Genomic DNA, 18,686 nt, shown 5'->3' with positions numbered 1-18,686 from the left:
ACTGATTTAAAGACAGTACTTATACATGTAAAAATAATTTACACTAAAAAACTCAAGCACAGAAATCTGATACTTTATCAAAATAACGAGAACAAAATGAGCAATGAAAAAATAGCAAAAGCCATTACAAAAAATAGTAAATTCCTATTTAAATTCCTGTGTTCACACAGATTAAAAATGTTTATTAATTACTATATCACACAGATTGTAGCATACTTTAAGCTATAATATAGAAAGTAACATGGGATATTTGAAATTTAAGCTGCACTTACCAAAATAGTTTTAACCTGAGTCTTTGATGTCTTCAGAAATGTACTTGACAGTAAGGTATGATAAAGTATAATTATTATTTAGTAGTATAATTCAAGGTTATTTTTCTTTGAATTTCTCTTAATACTGCTTCTTAAATATTTGTGTAAAATTATAAATATTACATTTTGGGGGTTCTCTGAACACAAGGGAGTGTATGAATTAAAAAGCCATTACTTTTTCCACTATTCAAGCATATGAAGATGCCTTCTTGTTCAAAATGTCTTATATTTAATCATATTTTCATGTTTCAAGTCATTTTAGAACAAATGCAGGTCAAAAGATTATTAGAGATACTTGAATATTCCCATGAAATATGTCACACCCACTAAGGAATTTAATATAAGTTCACTAAAGAATATCAAATTAATCATTTCCTCCTATAAATATTTTCTTTTTATTTATTTTGTGTTTAGAAGTTGCAGTTTTAAGTACTATTAACAGAAAATACATAACAAAAGCTTCCTAACAAGTGAAAAAAATAATTATAAATGCTGGAAAAATTGGCCTCATTAACATATTTACAAACTTTTACTTAATACATACTCCATTGGAAATTAATTATATGACATTTATACAAGCATTAACATTTCCAGATCACTCTGAAGTAGTGAACACTTCAGTTCTTTACTGTCTGTACCCAAAGTTCAAAGTCACTCAGTTTCTGAAGGCAATACTGACAAGCATCAGAAATGGGTCAATCTGAGATGTTATTGACATATTGTTCTGTTCCTTCACCTAAAGATGTTTCTGTCGAATAAGTGTCCTTATGCTTCTTTTTGTCTTTGCTCTGATCTTCCTGAAGCTTCAGAATTATGTTTCGGATTTCTTCTCTTTTTGTTCTCATTCTTGGGGGAGGAAACCAGTTTGCCAAATTCATAGGTAGTTCAAAATTGAGAATTGGATTCTGGAAATAAAAATATTAAATGCACAATAGAAAATTATAATAAATATTTCAGTTTCAATCACAAAAGCGTTCCTCAGTAAAAAATGAAAAATCAGTAACTCATTTAATAAGTATTTACTTATTATCTATCTCATGCCAGATATTGTGCTAGGCACTGGAGATAATCAGACAGTTTTTGCCTAAAGATCTTATAGTCTGGATCAGGCAGGGGTCAGTGAACTACAGCTAGTGGGCCTCATTCTGCCCACTGTCTATATTTGTAAATAAAGCCTTATTGAAACACAGCCACGATACTCATTTACATTGTCTGTGGACACTCTAATGTCACAATAGCTGAACAGAGAGTAGACACAGAACTGTATGGCCAGAGCCTAAAGTATTTACTACTTGGCCCTTTTACAAATGGTTTGCTGACCCTAGTCTAAATAGACAGATAACAATTAAAACAATGGACATGACAAATATTAGGAGAGTAAAAGCAGAAAGTCCTATGAGAATCCATGCCTGGGGGCTTACCACTATTCTAAGAAGAAGTGATATTTAAGCTAAGACCTGAAGAATGAGTAGGAAAGTTCCAATAAAGAACGACAGAAGCAACTGGGAAGACTATCCCAGGTAGGGACATATATATCAAGGCCTAGAGGCAGGCGAAAACATGACACAATACAAGAAACTGAGTGACATTCAGGTGGGTGATACATAGAACGCTAGAGTAAGAATGGTAGGAAATGAATGAAGCTAGAAACTTGGACAGAGGTTGGGTCACATAGGCCATGTGAAAGATTTTCATCTTTAGCCCAAGAGCAACAGGAGTACAGCGATTAGATTTCAGTTTCTGCAAAACAACTGTGAAAAATAAAAGGCAGCACGATTACAGACTGGTGCAGCAATTCAGAATGGTGATACCAGTGTACTGGGCTTAGAAAGCGACGGCAGGAATAAAGAATTGAACATATATAAAATTAAGTGATAGAATTCACAGGACTGAGCACTATACTGGTGATGGATGAAGAAGAGGAAGAAGTCAAGATAATTTTTTTGAAGACAGCGGAGTTTTTTTTTTATTTAAAGATTTTATTATTTGAGAGAGAGAGAGTGTGAGAGCACGAGCATGGGCAGTGGGGAGGCGCAGAGGGAGAAGCAAGCTCCCTGCTGAACAGGGAGCCTGACATGGGGCTCGATCCCAGGACCCCAGGATCACGACCTAAGCAGAAGGCAGACACTTAACTGACTGAGTCACCCAGGTGCCGCAGGAGTCAAGATAACTATAAAAAATATCCAAGACAGGTATGGTATTATACCCGAGTCAGAGGAAGAAAGCATTATGAAGAAGAAATGTTCAACAGTGTCAAATGGTGCTGGTTGGTAACAATTTCAATATAAGGATGGGAGGCTGGTAACAATTTCAATATAAGGATGAGAGTAAAGCCAGAGTACAGAGATTTGAGAAACAAGCAGGACCTGTGGAAACGAAGACAGTGAATATAAATACTTCTCCATAAATAAATCCATAAAGGGGAGGAAAGAGGGCAAAAGCCCGAATCATGGGAGAGACTTCTTAAGATGGGAAGAGGTAGTGGAGAGGGAGAGTGATGAGAAAGAACTCAACAAACCTTGGATTTGATAAACTACAAATAGTCTTTTTATGCTTTAAAAATTCTCCAATTTGGGAGTTTCTGCTCCCTGGAAAAAATTTTGAAATGTTTTTCAAACTCTTTAAAGTATTTCCTTATTGTGGTTTTTTACATTAATATAAGGTCAAATGCAGTTGACCCATGAACAATGTGGGGATTTGGGGTGCTGACCCTATGAAGACTAAAATCCACATAGAACTTTTGATGCCTGAAAAACTTAACTAGTAATGGCCTACTATTGACCAGAATCCTTACCAATAACATAAACAGTCAATTAATACATATTTTTATGTTATATATATAATATTATTGTATCTTATATAAAGTACACTAGAGAAAATAAAATATTATAAAAATCACAAGGAAAGAAAATACATTTATAACTGTATTTATTTAAAAAAAATCTACATAGAAGTGGACCCATGCAGTGCAAGTCTTTTTTGTCTAAGAAGTCACTATACACTATGTTTTTATTTATTATATGAGATCCAACATACTGAAACCCACCTCAAAAAAGCTCTCTACATACTGTAACACATATACACCACAATCACTGAAGTTGTTTTGCTGGGGTACTTTTGGATTAGAGCCTTTCATAACATCTTTGGAAAAACTTCTTTTGCTTCCTTTTTTAACTTCCCATTCCACCTCTAAATACCTGCAATAAGGCACATATAGTAAGAATATACATACATACATAAACACAGTCCCTCATTCCCACCAGAATACAAAGTACAAATAATGGTTTTGAACTTACTCTCTTAGAATTTTTACAACATTTGATCGAGAAGGGCCTCTAAGTGAGTCCATCAGCAGGATACAAGGTCTGCAGGGTGAAATGACCAAATGTTAATACTTTATAATGTTTCTGCTTTTAAAATTTATTTATTTATTTATTTGAGAGAGAGAGAGAGAGAGAGAGCAGAGCACAAGCAGGGGGGAGGGTCAGAGGGAAAGGGAGAAGCAGACTCCTTGCTGAGAAGGGAGCCCAATGCAGGGCTCGACCCCAGGACCGTGGGATCATTACCTGAGCTGAAGGCAGATGCTTAACCACTTAACCCACTGAGCCACCCAGGTGCCCCAACACTTTACAATCTTAAAAAGGCATAAAAAGATGAACACTAGCAACAGAATTTAAAATATTCAAAATTCCCTTGCCTCAGTAAAACTTGGGGGAAAAATAAATCTTACAGACACACATATACCCTAACACAATACCTAAATGTCGATGGTTGTATTAAATACCAAATTGTAGGGACGCCTGGGTGGCTCGGTCAGTTAAGCATGTGCCTTCAGCTCAGGTCTTGATCCCAGGGTCCTGGGATCGAGTCCCACATTGGCTCCTTGCTCAGTGGGAAGCCTGCTTCTCCCTCTGTCTGCCAATCCCCCTGCTTGTGCTCTTTCTTGCTGACAAATAAATAAAATCTTTAAAAAATAAAAACAAAACAAATTGTAGAATATTAATTGAACCACATCTTATTACGAACATATTACACTAAAGTTCCACTGTTGGTTCCTTAAAAGAAAATAAAATCTGGTAAAAAGTCAAAATAATTCTGAAAATTTGAACATCCCCAGATTCCAAATTACCAGAAGTGGGACCATGCAAAGTAGAAAAAATTCCATTTTTTTAAACTTATTTTTTAGTAATCTCTACACCCAAATCCACAACCCCAATATCAAACAGTCACACACACTCTCCTGACTGAGCCAGCTAGATGTGCTGAAATAATCCCATTTTTAACTAAAACCTATTATAGATAACAAAACAGGTAACCATCATATAGAAGAATTAGTTTAGGGGCACCTGGCTGGCTTAGTCAGTAGAGCATGCAACTCTTGATCTCAGGGCTATGAGTTCAAGCCCCACATTTAGTGTAGAGATTACTTAAAAAAAATAAATTAGTCTAGAATCCAGTGTTTTTTGCAAGATTCTACTTCGTATTCAAATAGAGAAATGATTATCCATTCTCCCCAACTTGAACCCTGGACACTGGGCATAACTGGGTTTTTCCTGTTCTTTATGACAGCTTTGTGACTTGTAAGGACTTGCTTAAATAAAGTGTCTAGTTATGTTTTATTCTATAAGGGTATGTAAATAAAATTTATCATGCAGTATACAAGATATAAAGTTAATGCTTACTGTTTACAGACAGTAGGCTTTAAATGCCACTGTCCTATTTCTGAACTGCAGTTGTCATCAGCAAGGAATCCATCATCACTGCTATCATCCTATAAAAGACAGCCTGTTAGTAGTGAAGGTACAAAATCTAAATAATTAATAACCTCACAATATAGCACTATTGATGATAAAAACTTTGTAGCAAATATGTAAATTTTTTTCCTATTTAATAGTCATTAGACTTGAGAAAATGTGGTCACTCGATTCTAATTAATGTCCCAACACTGACATTTATTTTTATTTTTTAAAAATTTTATTTATTTATTTGACAGAGAGGCAGCGAGAGAGGGAACACAAGCAGGGCGATTGGGAGAGAGAGAAGCAGGCTTCCCACTGAGGAGGGAGCCTGATGTGGGGCTCGATCCCAGAAAAGTGGGATCACGACCTGAGCCGAAGGCAGACGCTTAACGACTGAGTCACCCAGGAGCCCCACAACACTGACATTTTAATGAAAAGAAACTACTGATCGGAAGGCTATGAAAAATTGTTACATCTATTTTCAATGTAAAAAAAATTTTTAAAGACTGAATATAGTCTCACTGATTCTTCTTCAAATATTACTGTTCTGATTTCAGGTATTTCTACAAAAACTTAGTTTGTTGGCTAAGACAACTGTTTCAAAATAGGAACATGAATGACATATTTATTATTCTTTTACATAGTTTTTTCAATCAGAAATATTTAAAGGGTTTTTGGAAACACCTCCTTGACAGAACCATATATGCACTTCACTTAAGAGAAGACAACTTAATGACATTGTGTCTTATTTTGAGATTGTCTTGAATATAAAATAAGGCTTTTCCTGTTCTTTAGAAAGCTTCTGGCAACCATATAAATGAAATAATCAATAACAGAAATAATAATAATACACAGTTTAGTTAGTTCATATAAATGTTACAACCAAAGGAGCATTAAGAACAGTACTCATTATAAACCTTGAATGTAATCCATATATATGCCTATATAAGTTATAGAGAAAAACTGTATTTCTTAGACATAATTGTGCAGCAAGGGACAAAAAAAGGTCAGAGATTAAAGAAATGGAATGCTGCTCTAAGGTTCTTATAAACTTTTCTTTTAATATAAAGCCCTCTTTAACTGAAGTCAAAATATTTTAAAAAATGTATTTTATTCTTGGTTTAGGTAAAATTTATTATAGCAAATGGAACTCTAAGAAAATATGAGAATTTACCTATGTTAGTTTTAACTAAATATTATATGCTCCTGCCATGATATAGAAGCAAGAAAAGAATCACTGAAATGTGGAAAAAATAATTTTGCTGTGCTCAAGCACCACATAAACAAGTATCTACATTTGCCTCCTGAGTAAGTTAGAGCAAAGGTTAAGTATGACCCATAAATGCTTTAACAGAGGAAGAGAAAGGGTTAGTGGGGGTAGCGGCTGGGTTTAGGTGGGAGAATCAATTTTGTATTCAAAGTTTTCTGAGGTAGGTAATGTTAGTTTAGTTCACAATGGCAAAAACTACAAAAAACCCTAAAAGAAAAAAAACAACAACACTATACATTTATCTTGGGAACTTCTGAATTAAAAACTTAGGTTTGTGCTTTGAGATGAGACCCAACTTCAGAAGGACGAGTTACTGGTAGAAGGAAATGCTTATAGGATTCCAAAGAAAAACTTAATTAGATTAAATATTGGAGCTTTTTGCCAGCATTAGGTTTTACCTGGTTATCCTGATCTTCTGAGAAGTCGATGAGTTCATCTTCAAGCATTTTGCTACCTTCAGTTGATTCATCACTATAATTTAGTCTAATTTTGCTTAAGCCATCTACATCAATAAGAAACATTATATAATTTAAAAAAGGGCATCCACATAACTTAAAGTATATGATGTTAAAATTACTGCTAGTAATTAATTATATAATAATTATGGATATAAAATCTGCATTAACATGTAATTTCACAAATATAACTTACTTCTAATAAAAACCTGGATTCGATATCAATTACAAAGTTGCTTCTACAACTCAGACCCTAAAATTCATTAAAATTTAAAACTAGGTATCAATTATATTATAAATATATGTATAGTTAAATATATATAGACATATACATGTATGTATATTGAAACATTTTTGTGCTAGGTATGCTAGCTACCTTTAGTAACAGAAGCTACAATAGTCTAAAAATAACCTAATGTCCAATAATAGGAATAGTTAGCTAATCGAAGAACATAAAATATTACACATTTTTAAAATTAAAATTATAAAACTGAAAAATTATATAATACAGATTAAAAAATAAACATGATTAAGTTAAACAGGCTTGCTTTGGGACAAATAATAAAAAGAAAAATACAAAAATGAAAATAATCATGATGTTAAGATAGTAGCTATGGATGAGTTCTCCAACTCTGTATATTTTTCCTTCTTTTTCTTAAACTTGTTTTTTATTATTATTCAGAGAGAGAGAAGAGTGGAGGGGGAGAGGAAGAGGGAGAGAGAGAATCTTAAGCAGGCTCTACGCCCTGAGCAGAGCCCGACACGGGGCTCGATTTCATGACCCTGAGACCACGACCCAAGCCGAAATCAAGAGTCAGACGCTTAACTGACCAAGCCACCAAGGCATCCCTGTATATTTTTCCTTCATGTTTTGTTATATTCACGGACTTTTCAATAAAATAAAATAAGCCAAGCCAAATTTAGATGCTGGTAGTATGAAATGACTCGTAAGAAAAATCTGAAATTGATACTTTTAAAGGTCAGTTTAAAAAATCTAAATCCTTAGAAATAAAATGTTTTGCTGGAAGATGCTAATCACACATGATGTTTCAAAGAAATATAAGGTTTACATGAAAAAATGAAAACTGAGGGACTTTAATACCAAATTTAGTAAACTGTTTATTAAAGAGTATACCTTTTCCACTTTAAAAAGTATGACTTTAAGGTATTTTAGACAGGATAAAGTTTATTTTTGTGTAAGTTATTAAAGGGGAATTAAAAATATTAATATAAGCAAGATGGGGTGGGAAGACAGCAAAATAAAAAATGCTCCTGAAAAGAAAGATGTCTGTCTGTCTCTCTAAATATTGTGACTGGAAACATACAATTTAAAATATATAATAAAGCACTATGGTAAATCCTTTTAAGTGAAAAATAGCCTTTTCAATTTTTTAAAAAAAAGTCTGTATTTTTATTTGTTTGAAGATAAAATACCTGTATTTGAATAAAATCTGTCCAGGTCCTCAGGCAATTCAGAATCCACTATAATTAAGTTATTTAGCAGCCAATTATTCATATCTACAGAGGCTGTGTAATATAAATATAAACCTTACACAAATTAAATGTATGTGAATTTCAAAAAAGGGAGAAAAATAATTTAAATAGTGTAGTCAATTCTTTCATTCAGTAAACAAATGTCCTGGTGTACAGTGAGAGGTGATATTGTTCTTTTAATCAGTTCCAGTTTCTAAGAGCTTCTCATACAGTGAGATCCTGTGAAGATGCCAAGTGAGATCCTGTGAAGATGCCAAGTGTCATTCTAGAGTTTAAAACATATACATTTTTCATGTACCATAGCAAGACAACTATTTCATATGGTGCTCAACTGAAAAACTAGCAAATGAAAGTCCTGATACCACACATTATTTTCCTACAGTTGGCCTTAACCTAATCCTATGGTAAGATACAATCCCCGCTTATTTACCACATCAGGAGTCAACACTTGTGACTCTAGGCGTTCGATAGTTAAAACTATATTAAAACTATCAAAAATGCTTTGCTTAAGGGCACCTCGTTAGCTCAGTCAGTGGAGCGTGCAACTCTTAATCTTGGGGTTGTAAGTTTGGGCCCCATGTTAGGTGTGGAGATTACTTTAAAAAATAAAAATAAAATAAAATGAAATAAAATAAAATAAAATATGCTTCGTTTAAATCCTGTCAATTATATTCCCAAGCAAAACAGAAATCAACTATTGAGATATTAATCATCACCACAGAAATTTTTATAAGCTCTCACCCTAATTTTTAATATGCCATCATTTTATATAGGACAGGCTACTTAACCAACTTCTCTGAGGCAGTTAGTAAAAGCACGTCTAGAAAGCACTCTTACTTAATGTGCTTTTGGGTGAGTGATCTCTTGGAAACATCTGATGAAAGCACAGAAATACAGACTCAACTAGAGCACTACTTTTCAAACTGTGGGACACTATCATCATTGGATTAAGGCAAGCATCAAAAAGAACAGAAAATATCAGTGTATCACACCCAGTAAAGGTAAATTAATTTCCCTAAAAACAAAACAGAAACAGATATACAAAGTATAGTTAAAAAAAAAGAGATAAACAGATACTAAAAAGGCAAACTTCGTAAACAGAGGATTCTTTACTTTGATCTCCACTAGGATTTGTGAGGATTATTTACTTAAATTTAACTGGATACTACTCAACTAGAACATTAATTTGAAGGAGAGGGCCCCTAGAAGTTTCTGGGGTTTGTGTATATGAGGTTGTAGGCTTTGTCCCATTGCTTTAGGTCATGAACTTTAATTCATTTTTAATTTGAATTCACATTATAGTGTGAGATTACTGATCAAACGGAAACTTTAAAGAAAACAGTTCTATGGAAGTATAACTCACATATCATATAATTCACCCATTTAAAGTGTACAGTTCAGTTGTTTTTCTATATTTGCACATATGTGCAACTATCATCAGAGTAAATTTCATTTTTTAATTATTATATTTTTAAATATTTATTTATTTGAGAGACAAGGAGAGAGAGACAGTGCGCATGATCATGGGGCGGGGCAAAGGTAGAGGGAGAGACAGTCTTAAGTAGACTCCGCACTGAGCATGGAGCCTGACGCCAGGCTTAATCTTACTACCCTGAGATTACAACCTGAGCTGAAACCGAAAGTCAGACACTCACCCAACTATTCCACCCAGGCATCCATCAGAGCAAATTTTAAAACCTCAGGAGGAAACCCTGTACCATTCAGATATCATCCTCCCTCCCCCATACTCCTATCTGGCACACCACACTAGCCCTAAGCAGCCACTAATCTATTCTATAGATTTTCCTGTTTGGGAGATTTCATACAAATGGAATTGTGTAATATATGGTTTTTTGTGACCACTTTCATAATATTTTCAAGACTCATCAATGCTGTAGCGTGTATCAGTATTCCATTTCTTTTTATGATCTAATAATATTCCACTGGATAGACAGATCACTAATTGATTATCCATTTGTCAGCTGATGAACATTTGGGTTGCTTCTACATTTTGGCTACTACAATGCTACATACAATGAACATTCATGCCCAAGTTTTTGTGTGTTTTTATTTCTCTTGGATATGTACGTAGGAGTGAAATTGCTGGGTCATATTGTAACTCTACATTTAATTTTTTGAGGAACTATCAAACTGTCTTCCAAAGAAAGCAGCTGCACGATTTTACATTCCCACTAATAATATATGAGGGTTCTGATTTCTCCACATCCTCACCAATACATGCTACTATCTAACTTTTTGATTGCAGCCATGCTGGTGTGATATGAAGTATCTCACTGTGGTTTTGATTTACATTTCCCTTATGTCTAATGATGTCCATCATCTTTTCATGTGCTAACTGGCAAGACTTTGTTTTCAAGGGAATGAGAAAAAATTCATACTGCCTTGAAGGCTTAGTCTTCAGAGTGCCAAAATGGTAATCAATCTTTAATATGACTATTCACTGCCTCTTATTTTTTTTCTACTCAAGTACTAAAATGCTAAAACTGAAAAATAATACAGGCAGCACTTGCTGATTACCCACTTTGTCTATGTTCATTCCATTTCCTGCATAATGACATAAATAGGCTAAAAAGTGAGTTAGAAAAGCAGTATTTATCTGTTACATGTACTTTTTTTTGCTGTAACTGCTAAATTTCCCCCTTCTGCCGCTTATCTTATACCTCCCAAGGGCACAAAGATCATCACTCTAGGGCTAATGTCAGATTTATTCAGCGAGTATGTCAAACAAATAAAAAATATTTTTATAAAACTCAACAACAGCTGAGTTACTAAAATAAGGTGGTAAAAGTACCAAGACTATGTTCAGCATTCTTAATTTTCTTTAAGATTTTATTTATTCATTTTAGAGAGAAGAGGCGTGAGCAGGGAGGGGCACAGGGAGGAAGAATCTGAAGCTGACGTGGGGCTCTAATCCACAACCACAAGACCATGACCTGAGCCTAACCGGGACTCAAATGCTTAACCAACTGAGCCACCAAGGTGTGCCAGCATCCTTAATTTTGGTAGGTTCTTTCTGAATTTACATAATTCCTTCTATGCCTTATTCTGACTTTTTTCCACCAAAGAAATATGTTAGATTTATTCACAGCTTAATAAGCAAGGCACATGTCATAGCATATCATGGATTTTATGAAGTAGATTATTTTACTTTTGGGATGGAGAGAAAATTACACAATTGATTTGATACGAAATTTAAGTACTGGAAGAGAAACTAGATATTCTCTAATAAGTACCAGAAATATGGAACTGATTCAAGGGAAAAAATTCAATTCATTAGAACTGAATAGAAATAAAAAAGCAGAGGTTGAACTAGCATCCTTCTTTCCACTGAAACATGAAAGAGAGTGCAGAATAAAGAAATAACCTTTCATTTGAATGTCACCTATTTTGGAGGAAAAGACTTTAATTTCTGACTCTATTTGATCTCTTTTTGCCCATCTGTAAATTGAGAAGAATGAACTAATTTGCCTTAAAGATCTAAGACTGTCCAACTACTGTTTGTGCCAAATACAGTAAACTGCCTATGAAATAAGAATAAATCCAAGTTGCTATAAATGAAAAATGTAGACTTCGTACTACAATTGTAAAACCTTCTTTGGGTTGTAGAAAGGCACAAGGGAATTTTTTGGAGTGATGGAAAAGTTCTAAATCTTGATTACTGTACTGTAGGGATTACACGACTGTACACATTTACCAAAGCTAGACTTATAAAATAGGTGAATGTTACTGTAAATAAGTCATATCTCAATAAATCTGACTTTTAAAAAAAAGGGTGCTCTGATATCTTAATCCTATGTATAAATATCCAATTTATTCTGAATTCCTTGATTCTTTCAAAACATTCAGAAACATACCTGTATGGTGCATAGAACTTAAATATTCATTCTGTAGGCCATTTTCACTTTTAGTCCTATCAACAACTTTCTGGCATGTAGATTCTCCTTCATTCAATTCTTCATTTTCACTTGCAGTATGATTTATTTTTTTCAGACTACATTTCATACTGCCTATGTTTCTCCGATAATGAGGGTCACTTTCTTCCTGTTCAGCACTTGAATCAATTCCAGCTACACAATGTTTTCTGTTAAGCATCTTCTTAATTACAGGCTTGGCAGAAGAGTTTTGTGAACAACTGTCCATTTCACTGGCTGAAGGAGAAGAAATACAACTGTCCTCTACAGTTGAACATTTTTGCATGACTGTATTTTCATGGTAATGAGGATTAGGTTCATACTTTGGTTTTTCCAAACCAGGGAAACAAACAACAGCCAAAAACCAGTGTGCACTGTAAAAAACAAATGAAACTACTGAATATATTATGAGAGTTTATTATATCTGGCAATAAATATCAGCTAAAATATTTTTTCTAAAGCTTCTGTCCAACAAATTTATTAAAAACACCCAATTTTTTCAATTCTCAAGTGAATCCGCTTGTTTATATGATCACTAATAATATATAACGTCTATTCAAAACAACATAATTTTTTTTAGAATTATGTAGCCTGCATTCACTTTTGCAAGGAAATCTTTGAACCTTTATTGCTTTTTGAATGAAAAATTCATTCTTATTTTTAGTCAATTTAAGAAAATATAAATTAGATCACTGTAATTCACCATTCCCATTTACCTTCCCCTTGACCTATTTATGTTGAAGGACAGAAAACTAGCCTCAAGATTAAAATGTTTTCAGAAGTCTAAATAAATTGTATAATTTTGAACATTTTCTAAATATTGCACAGATACAGCTTTTAAAAAACTTTTACCGTCTGTTTTTCTTAAGAATAAGGTTAGGCATTGCTTAATGTTGAAAATATTAAATAATTCTGTCTTATGCTTACTGAGATATATATATATACATTAAAATGAAATAACATATCTATTTTAAGCATTATTACAAAACTTCAGTATCAGTAGAGTTCCAGCTATCAGATGGGTGCTTCTGATATAGCTAAATTCAGGTATCACGGTTTCCAGTAACAGGTTAGAAGCCATGAATAAAAAGCTGTACAGCTAACATTGGCTTATATTCATTAGTCTAGTGAGGAATTTTATTAGGGGCTTATTACTTCCTAGACAATATTATATGCTAGGATACAATGAACAGGCTATAGATGTCAGAGAGAACTTATTAGATGAGTACAGTGTTTGTCATATAATAGGGTATTCAATAGATGTTTGAGGAGTGAAAAAATGCATTATCTTGACATGAACAAAAGTTATTCTATATTCTCACTTTTATAAAATGTTAAATTCCTCCAAGGTAATATGAAGAAACAGTAATTGTCTCTTCATCAGATAGCATAAATACAAGGGTGAATACTCAGTATTTTAAAGGCCAGATGGAGGAATGCTTCTCTTCTGTTCTTTATTAACCCTCACCATCTTATGGACTTAGGTCAGGTTTGGGCAGCAGAAAGAGCAATACACCATCTTTCTCACTTTATTCCAAGATTTGGCTGACTGTAAGTCACAGCTCAACGTCAGGAAAGTTAAATGTGAAAAAACACATTTTAAAAATTGATTAATATGGTATAATATAGTTCTCAACCCAAAGGTATAACCTAAGTCTATTACAGTTTTTAACATTTCTTAGCTATGACAAACATACAAAAGGCATAAATTTTTTTGTTATACACCTAAAAACTAAGAAAAATTCTTTCTTTACCTAGCCGAAAGGAGAAACTTGAATCAGATACATCTGAGGTTATTTTCAACCCCTAAGAGACAGGATTTTGCTTTTATGATCCCTTTTAATAGCAGCTAACACTGACCTTAAACCACCAGTGGGAGAAGAGGCTAAAACAAGTAATTTCACTTAAGATCGATTGGATCTAAATGTTGACATTTTTTCCTTATCAATTTTTAACAAATAGCTTATAAACTTTAAAGTTTAAGAAACTACCACTACCAAGAGAATTAAAATCGAAACAGCAAAAACACAGCAGTCCATCTAAAATAATTAGTGAATAGAACTATTTGTGGCTTTAGCTCTTCAAAAACAAACAAAACAAAATGAGCCCTTAGATGTGGAGGCTGTTCTTCCACCTACTAAGGGCATATTTCGTTTGCAGAATCCTTTATTGACTCTTCATCTTTGTTCATTCTCTATCTTTCACCAAGGTAACTAGAAGCATTAATCATAACTTCAATCCACTGCAGATACACTAAGACGAATGTGCCTCCACTGCTAAAGTGTGTACCTTACATTCTTATAATTCATTTCTGACAAATAGCTCTCTATGTATACCTTTCCTTTCACCTAAGCAGGCAGCTCACATGTTACTCTTTATGACAAATTACTGTCAAGAAACCTTATTTTTGAGGACAAAGAAGAAATTAAGAATTAGTTTTAAACTTGGTTTTAAGTTATGACACTATGTTTGACTTAAATATATAGCTTTCAAGAAGCTGGGCTTTATAGCTATAACCAGTGTTTTGACCTAGCCTGCCTATGTTTGGCTGGGCTCATTAGAAAGCACAGGTCTTACAATTAACGTAGGATTTTAAATGAACAGAACCTGATTATACTATTGACTAAATCTGTTTTTCATAGTAAGAAAAAAAAGGGCACATTCAGAAGCTAGCCTGGCATAGCTAGGCTTATTTGACATAAACAATCTTATAGAATACCAACCCCAGACAAACTTGCTCTGCAACCATGATAAATTGAGACAAAGCAAGGACATTTCTCAATCTGTCTAAATAGAGAGAAACAAAGTCACAATGCATCCAAAAAAAGGCCAAATATTCCCTTTTGTTAAATGGGTAAATGCTACTTCTTTACCCAAGCAAACAACTGCTTCCTTACATCTTCCCCCAATGACCAAAGCCCAAATTCTATTTATAGGCACTTTTTTTAAAAAAAAGATTTTATTTATTTATTTGACAGAGAGAGAGACAGCCAGCGAGAGAGGGAACGCAAGCATGGGGAGTGGGAGAGGAAGAAGCAGGCTCCCAGCGGAGGAGCCCGACATGGAGCTCGATCCCAGGACTCTGGGATCATGCCCTGAGCTGAAGGCAGATGCTTAACGACTGAGCCACCCAGGCGCCCCTATAGGCGCTTTTAAACACACTTTTACTGAGAGGCTCCATGGTTGCCCATGGTGTGTGTTCTCCCTTGATGCAAGTAATAAACCCAAGTTGTCCAATTACAGGTGTATTCCTGGGAGTTTTTGGCTGGAAGGCATAGGAGAACAGAAAAATGAAATATAAAATCTCTCAAGTCTAAGTTGTATAATAATACTATCCTACATATAAATGCCTCTCTTGTCTCTGTGGGAGAACACAAAATATTTAACCACCTCCATTTACCTAGAAAATAGATCAAAGTAGTCAGCATGGTTTTCAATTTGAGTACGTGATGTAAATCTAGCCATCTTTTCTTCTTTTGGTTAAGAGTGGAAGTGTTTTCTAAAGATTCAAAATCTATGTGACCTCGTCATTGTTCTGCATAAAGAAGTCTGTTTTCTAGGATGTTTGGTAGACCACAGTACCACTTTTTAAAAATGACATTATTCTACACTGATGAGTAAAACAAATTAGAAAGATCTCTTGCTAGTGTTTATAAAATTCAATATTTTACAAATTTACTAAAAACTTGTATTAATTTCATAAAATAAGCAGCATATAGACATATACAACATATTTCAGAAAGAACTTTAAAAATGAATTCTTCAACTCATAAACACATTTTCTAAAAATAGCTTTCACATTTACATAAAGAAAATTATTACTCACGCTTCATTAAGGGGTACAAAAATAAAATCCTTCTCAAAAATATCTACATGCCGGGTCCATGTTTTTACTCTCCCATGTCGCTTTTGCTGTATTCTATAAGACAAGAGATTAACTATCACTTTCTGTAATGTTTCTAGTGCTTCAGCTTATATGCGGCCATTTAAAAATTATGAAGACTAAGATGTTAACAAATAAAACAGTTGTATAAGATGATTTAACAAGTCAGGGAAAGAAAACAGAGCATCTCAGATGGAGGTAGGAAGGTGTGGAACTGCCCATGACTGGATCTGCAAGAAGGAATTATTTAATTCCTGCTACTATTTACTAGGTGAACCAGTGCTACTATTTTTATTACTGCATATTAACAACCATACTGAGAAATGTATCAGACCATGACCTATGATGACTGAGGAGAAGAGAGCACAAAAAATGAGCATTACAAAAGATAAAATAAAATAGATTATGAACACTGGTCAAACCAATCACTATCATCAACTCTAAGATGTAAAATTAGGAATCACTGAAACGGTATAAAATATTATTTATGTTATACACAACAGCTATCAATTCAAGACAATTGACAGCCCTCACGGCATTCTGTATACATCTTTTGACCAAGTATCAGCGCAAAAAAGGGCTGGATACAATCACTATACAGAGAGGAATTATAAACAAACTGATTGAAGCCTGATATGTAGAACACTAGTATTTCCTCAACTTGTTGGAGTAGAATTATCCAAAGAACTTATTAAAAATACAGATTCACAGGTTCTTCTCTTAAGTATTAGGAATGGAACATCTAGGGTAAAATAGAGCAATCTGTACTTCATAAGTATCCAAGTAATTTTTTTTTTTAATTATCAGGCGTATTGGGGGAATACTGATTTAGATATTGGACCAAAAACCTTTATGAATTCTAGGTATTCCTGAGGCTTTAGAGTATTATGAATTATATTAATTTTGCTGACAACAGAATTAAAAGATTTTACCTCAATACAAGTACTTTTTTTAAAAAATTAAACTTGAGTGACTTACTACATCTGTTAAATATTTTCAGAGCTTGACTTACGAGAGATTAGTTGTTTCATGAAGATTTCTTCTTTCTCTTTGATTAAGGCGTTTATAGAAAAAAGAACTGAATATATGAATTCGGTCAGCTTCTTCTTTCTTCAGTTTTTCAAGCACCAAATATCTTATTTTATAAAAAAAAGATCCAAATATAATGAATTTAACAGTTTACTTTATACTAAAAACAGTGATCAAATATCTATTTAGCCAACACCCACCTTTCTTACAAGACTTTATTAGCAAAATTTACTTCATATTCTAGGCAATGGTAACTACTAAATTGTTTTCAATGAATGAAAAGTGATGTCTGAGAGTAAAACTATGATCTTCAAGACCTGATCTTGAAGACTCAAACAAATAAAATTAAAAAATGAAGGAGAAATAATGACTACCACACAAATACAGAGAATTATAAGAGAATATTATGAAAAATTGTTATGTCAACAAATCGGACAACCTAGAGGAAATGGGTACCTCCTAGAAATATATAACCTTCCAAACTGAAGCAAGAAGAAATGCACAGGACAAAATACAACACCCATTCGTGGTAAAAACTCTCAACAAAGTAAGTTTAGAGGGAACATACCTCAACGTAATAAAAGCCATATACGAAAAACCCACAGTTAACATATTCAATGGTGAAAAACAACTTTTCCTCTAAGATCAGGAACAGAACAAGGATGTTCACTCTCAAAACTTTTATTTAATATAGTACTAGAAGTCCTACCCACAGCAATCAGATAAGAAAAACAATTAAAAAGCAGCCACATTAGTAAGGAAGAAGTAAAACCTGCACCATTTGCAGATGACATGATACTATATACAGGAAACTCTAAAGACTCCACCAGAAAGGGGCACCTCAGTGGTTCAAGTTGGTTAAGTGTCCAACTTTTGATTTTGGCTCAGGGTCATGACACTGAGCCCACATCAGGCTCTGAGCTGGGCAAGGAGCCTGCTTAAGATTCTCTCTCTCCCTTTGGCTCCCCATTTCTTCCTCCATCCCTAACCAAAAAACTATTAGAACTGATAAATGAATTCAGTAAAGTCATAGGAATGAATTTAACCTACAGAAATCTGTTGATTATACACAAATAATGATGTAGGAGAAAGAAAAATTAGTAAAATACCTAGAATATCTTTAACCAAAGAAATGAAAGATGCATACTCTGAAAGCTATATAACTGATGTAAGAGCTGAAGATGATGCAAACAAATGGAAAGATATTCCATGCTCATGGATGGGGAGAACCAATACTGTTAAAATGTCTATACTACCCAAAGCAATCTACGATTTAATACAATCCCTATCAAAATACAGACATCTTTTACAGAACTAAACTATTTATAACACTAAAATTTGTATGGAACCACAAAAGACCCAGAATTAGCAATCCTGAGAAAGAAGAACAAAGCTGGAAGTAATACAATTTCAAATTCAAGAAATACTACAAATTGGTAGTAGTCGAAACAGTATGGCACTAGCACATAAATGAACACACAGATCAATGGAACAGAATAGGGAGCCCAGAAATAAATGCACACTTGTTATGGTCAATTAATCTACAATCAAGGAAGCAAGAATATACAATGGG

At 33.8% G+C, this 18,686-nt stretch overlaps 1 protein-coding gene across 11 annotated transcripts in view; it reads right to left on the bottom strand.

Moving 5' to 3' along the window:
- Positions 1-687: 687 nt before the first annotated feature.
- Positions 688-18,686, bottom strand: part of SENP6 (SUMO specific peptidase 6) — a 129,685-nt gene continuing 111,686 nt past the window's right edge. For 10 of the 11 annotated variants that reach the window (XM_034648243.1, XM_034648247.1, XM_034648252.1 and 7 more), the window contains 8 exons: positions 17,097-17,219; positions 16,028-16,120; positions 12,145-12,575; positions 6,719-6,822; positions 4,994-5,082; positions 3,608-3,676; positions 3,358-3,508; positions 688-1,216 (listed from right to left, as the gene is read on the bottom strand). In XM_034648243.1, coding sequence (XP_034504134.1) covers positions 1,007-1,216; positions 3,358-3,508; positions 3,608-3,676; positions 4,994-5,082; positions 6,719-6,822; positions 12,145-12,575; positions 16,028-16,120; positions 17,097-17,219 — 1,270 coding nt within the window. In that variant the 3' untranslated portion in view covers positions 688-1,006. Of the gene's footprint in view, positions 1,217-3,357; positions 3,509-3,607; positions 3,677-4,993; positions 5,083-6,718; positions 6,823-12,144; positions 12,576-16,027; positions 16,121-17,096; positions 17,220-18,686 lie in introns of those variants that run through there. The other variant, XM_034648251.1, reaches the window with a different exon arrangement.

Source organism: Ailuropoda melanoleuca, chromosome 19 (genome assembly GCF_002007445.2).
Source record: "Ailuropoda melanoleuca isolate Jingjing chromosome 19, ASM200744v2, whole genome shotgun sequence".
Classification (NCBI taxonomy): Eukaryota; Metazoa; Chordata; class Mammalia; order Carnivora; family Ursidae; genus Ailuropoda; species Ailuropoda melanoleuca.
The sequence above is the reverse complement of the archived record's forward strand: the minus strand, read 5'-3'. Positions and strand labels throughout refer to the sequence as shown.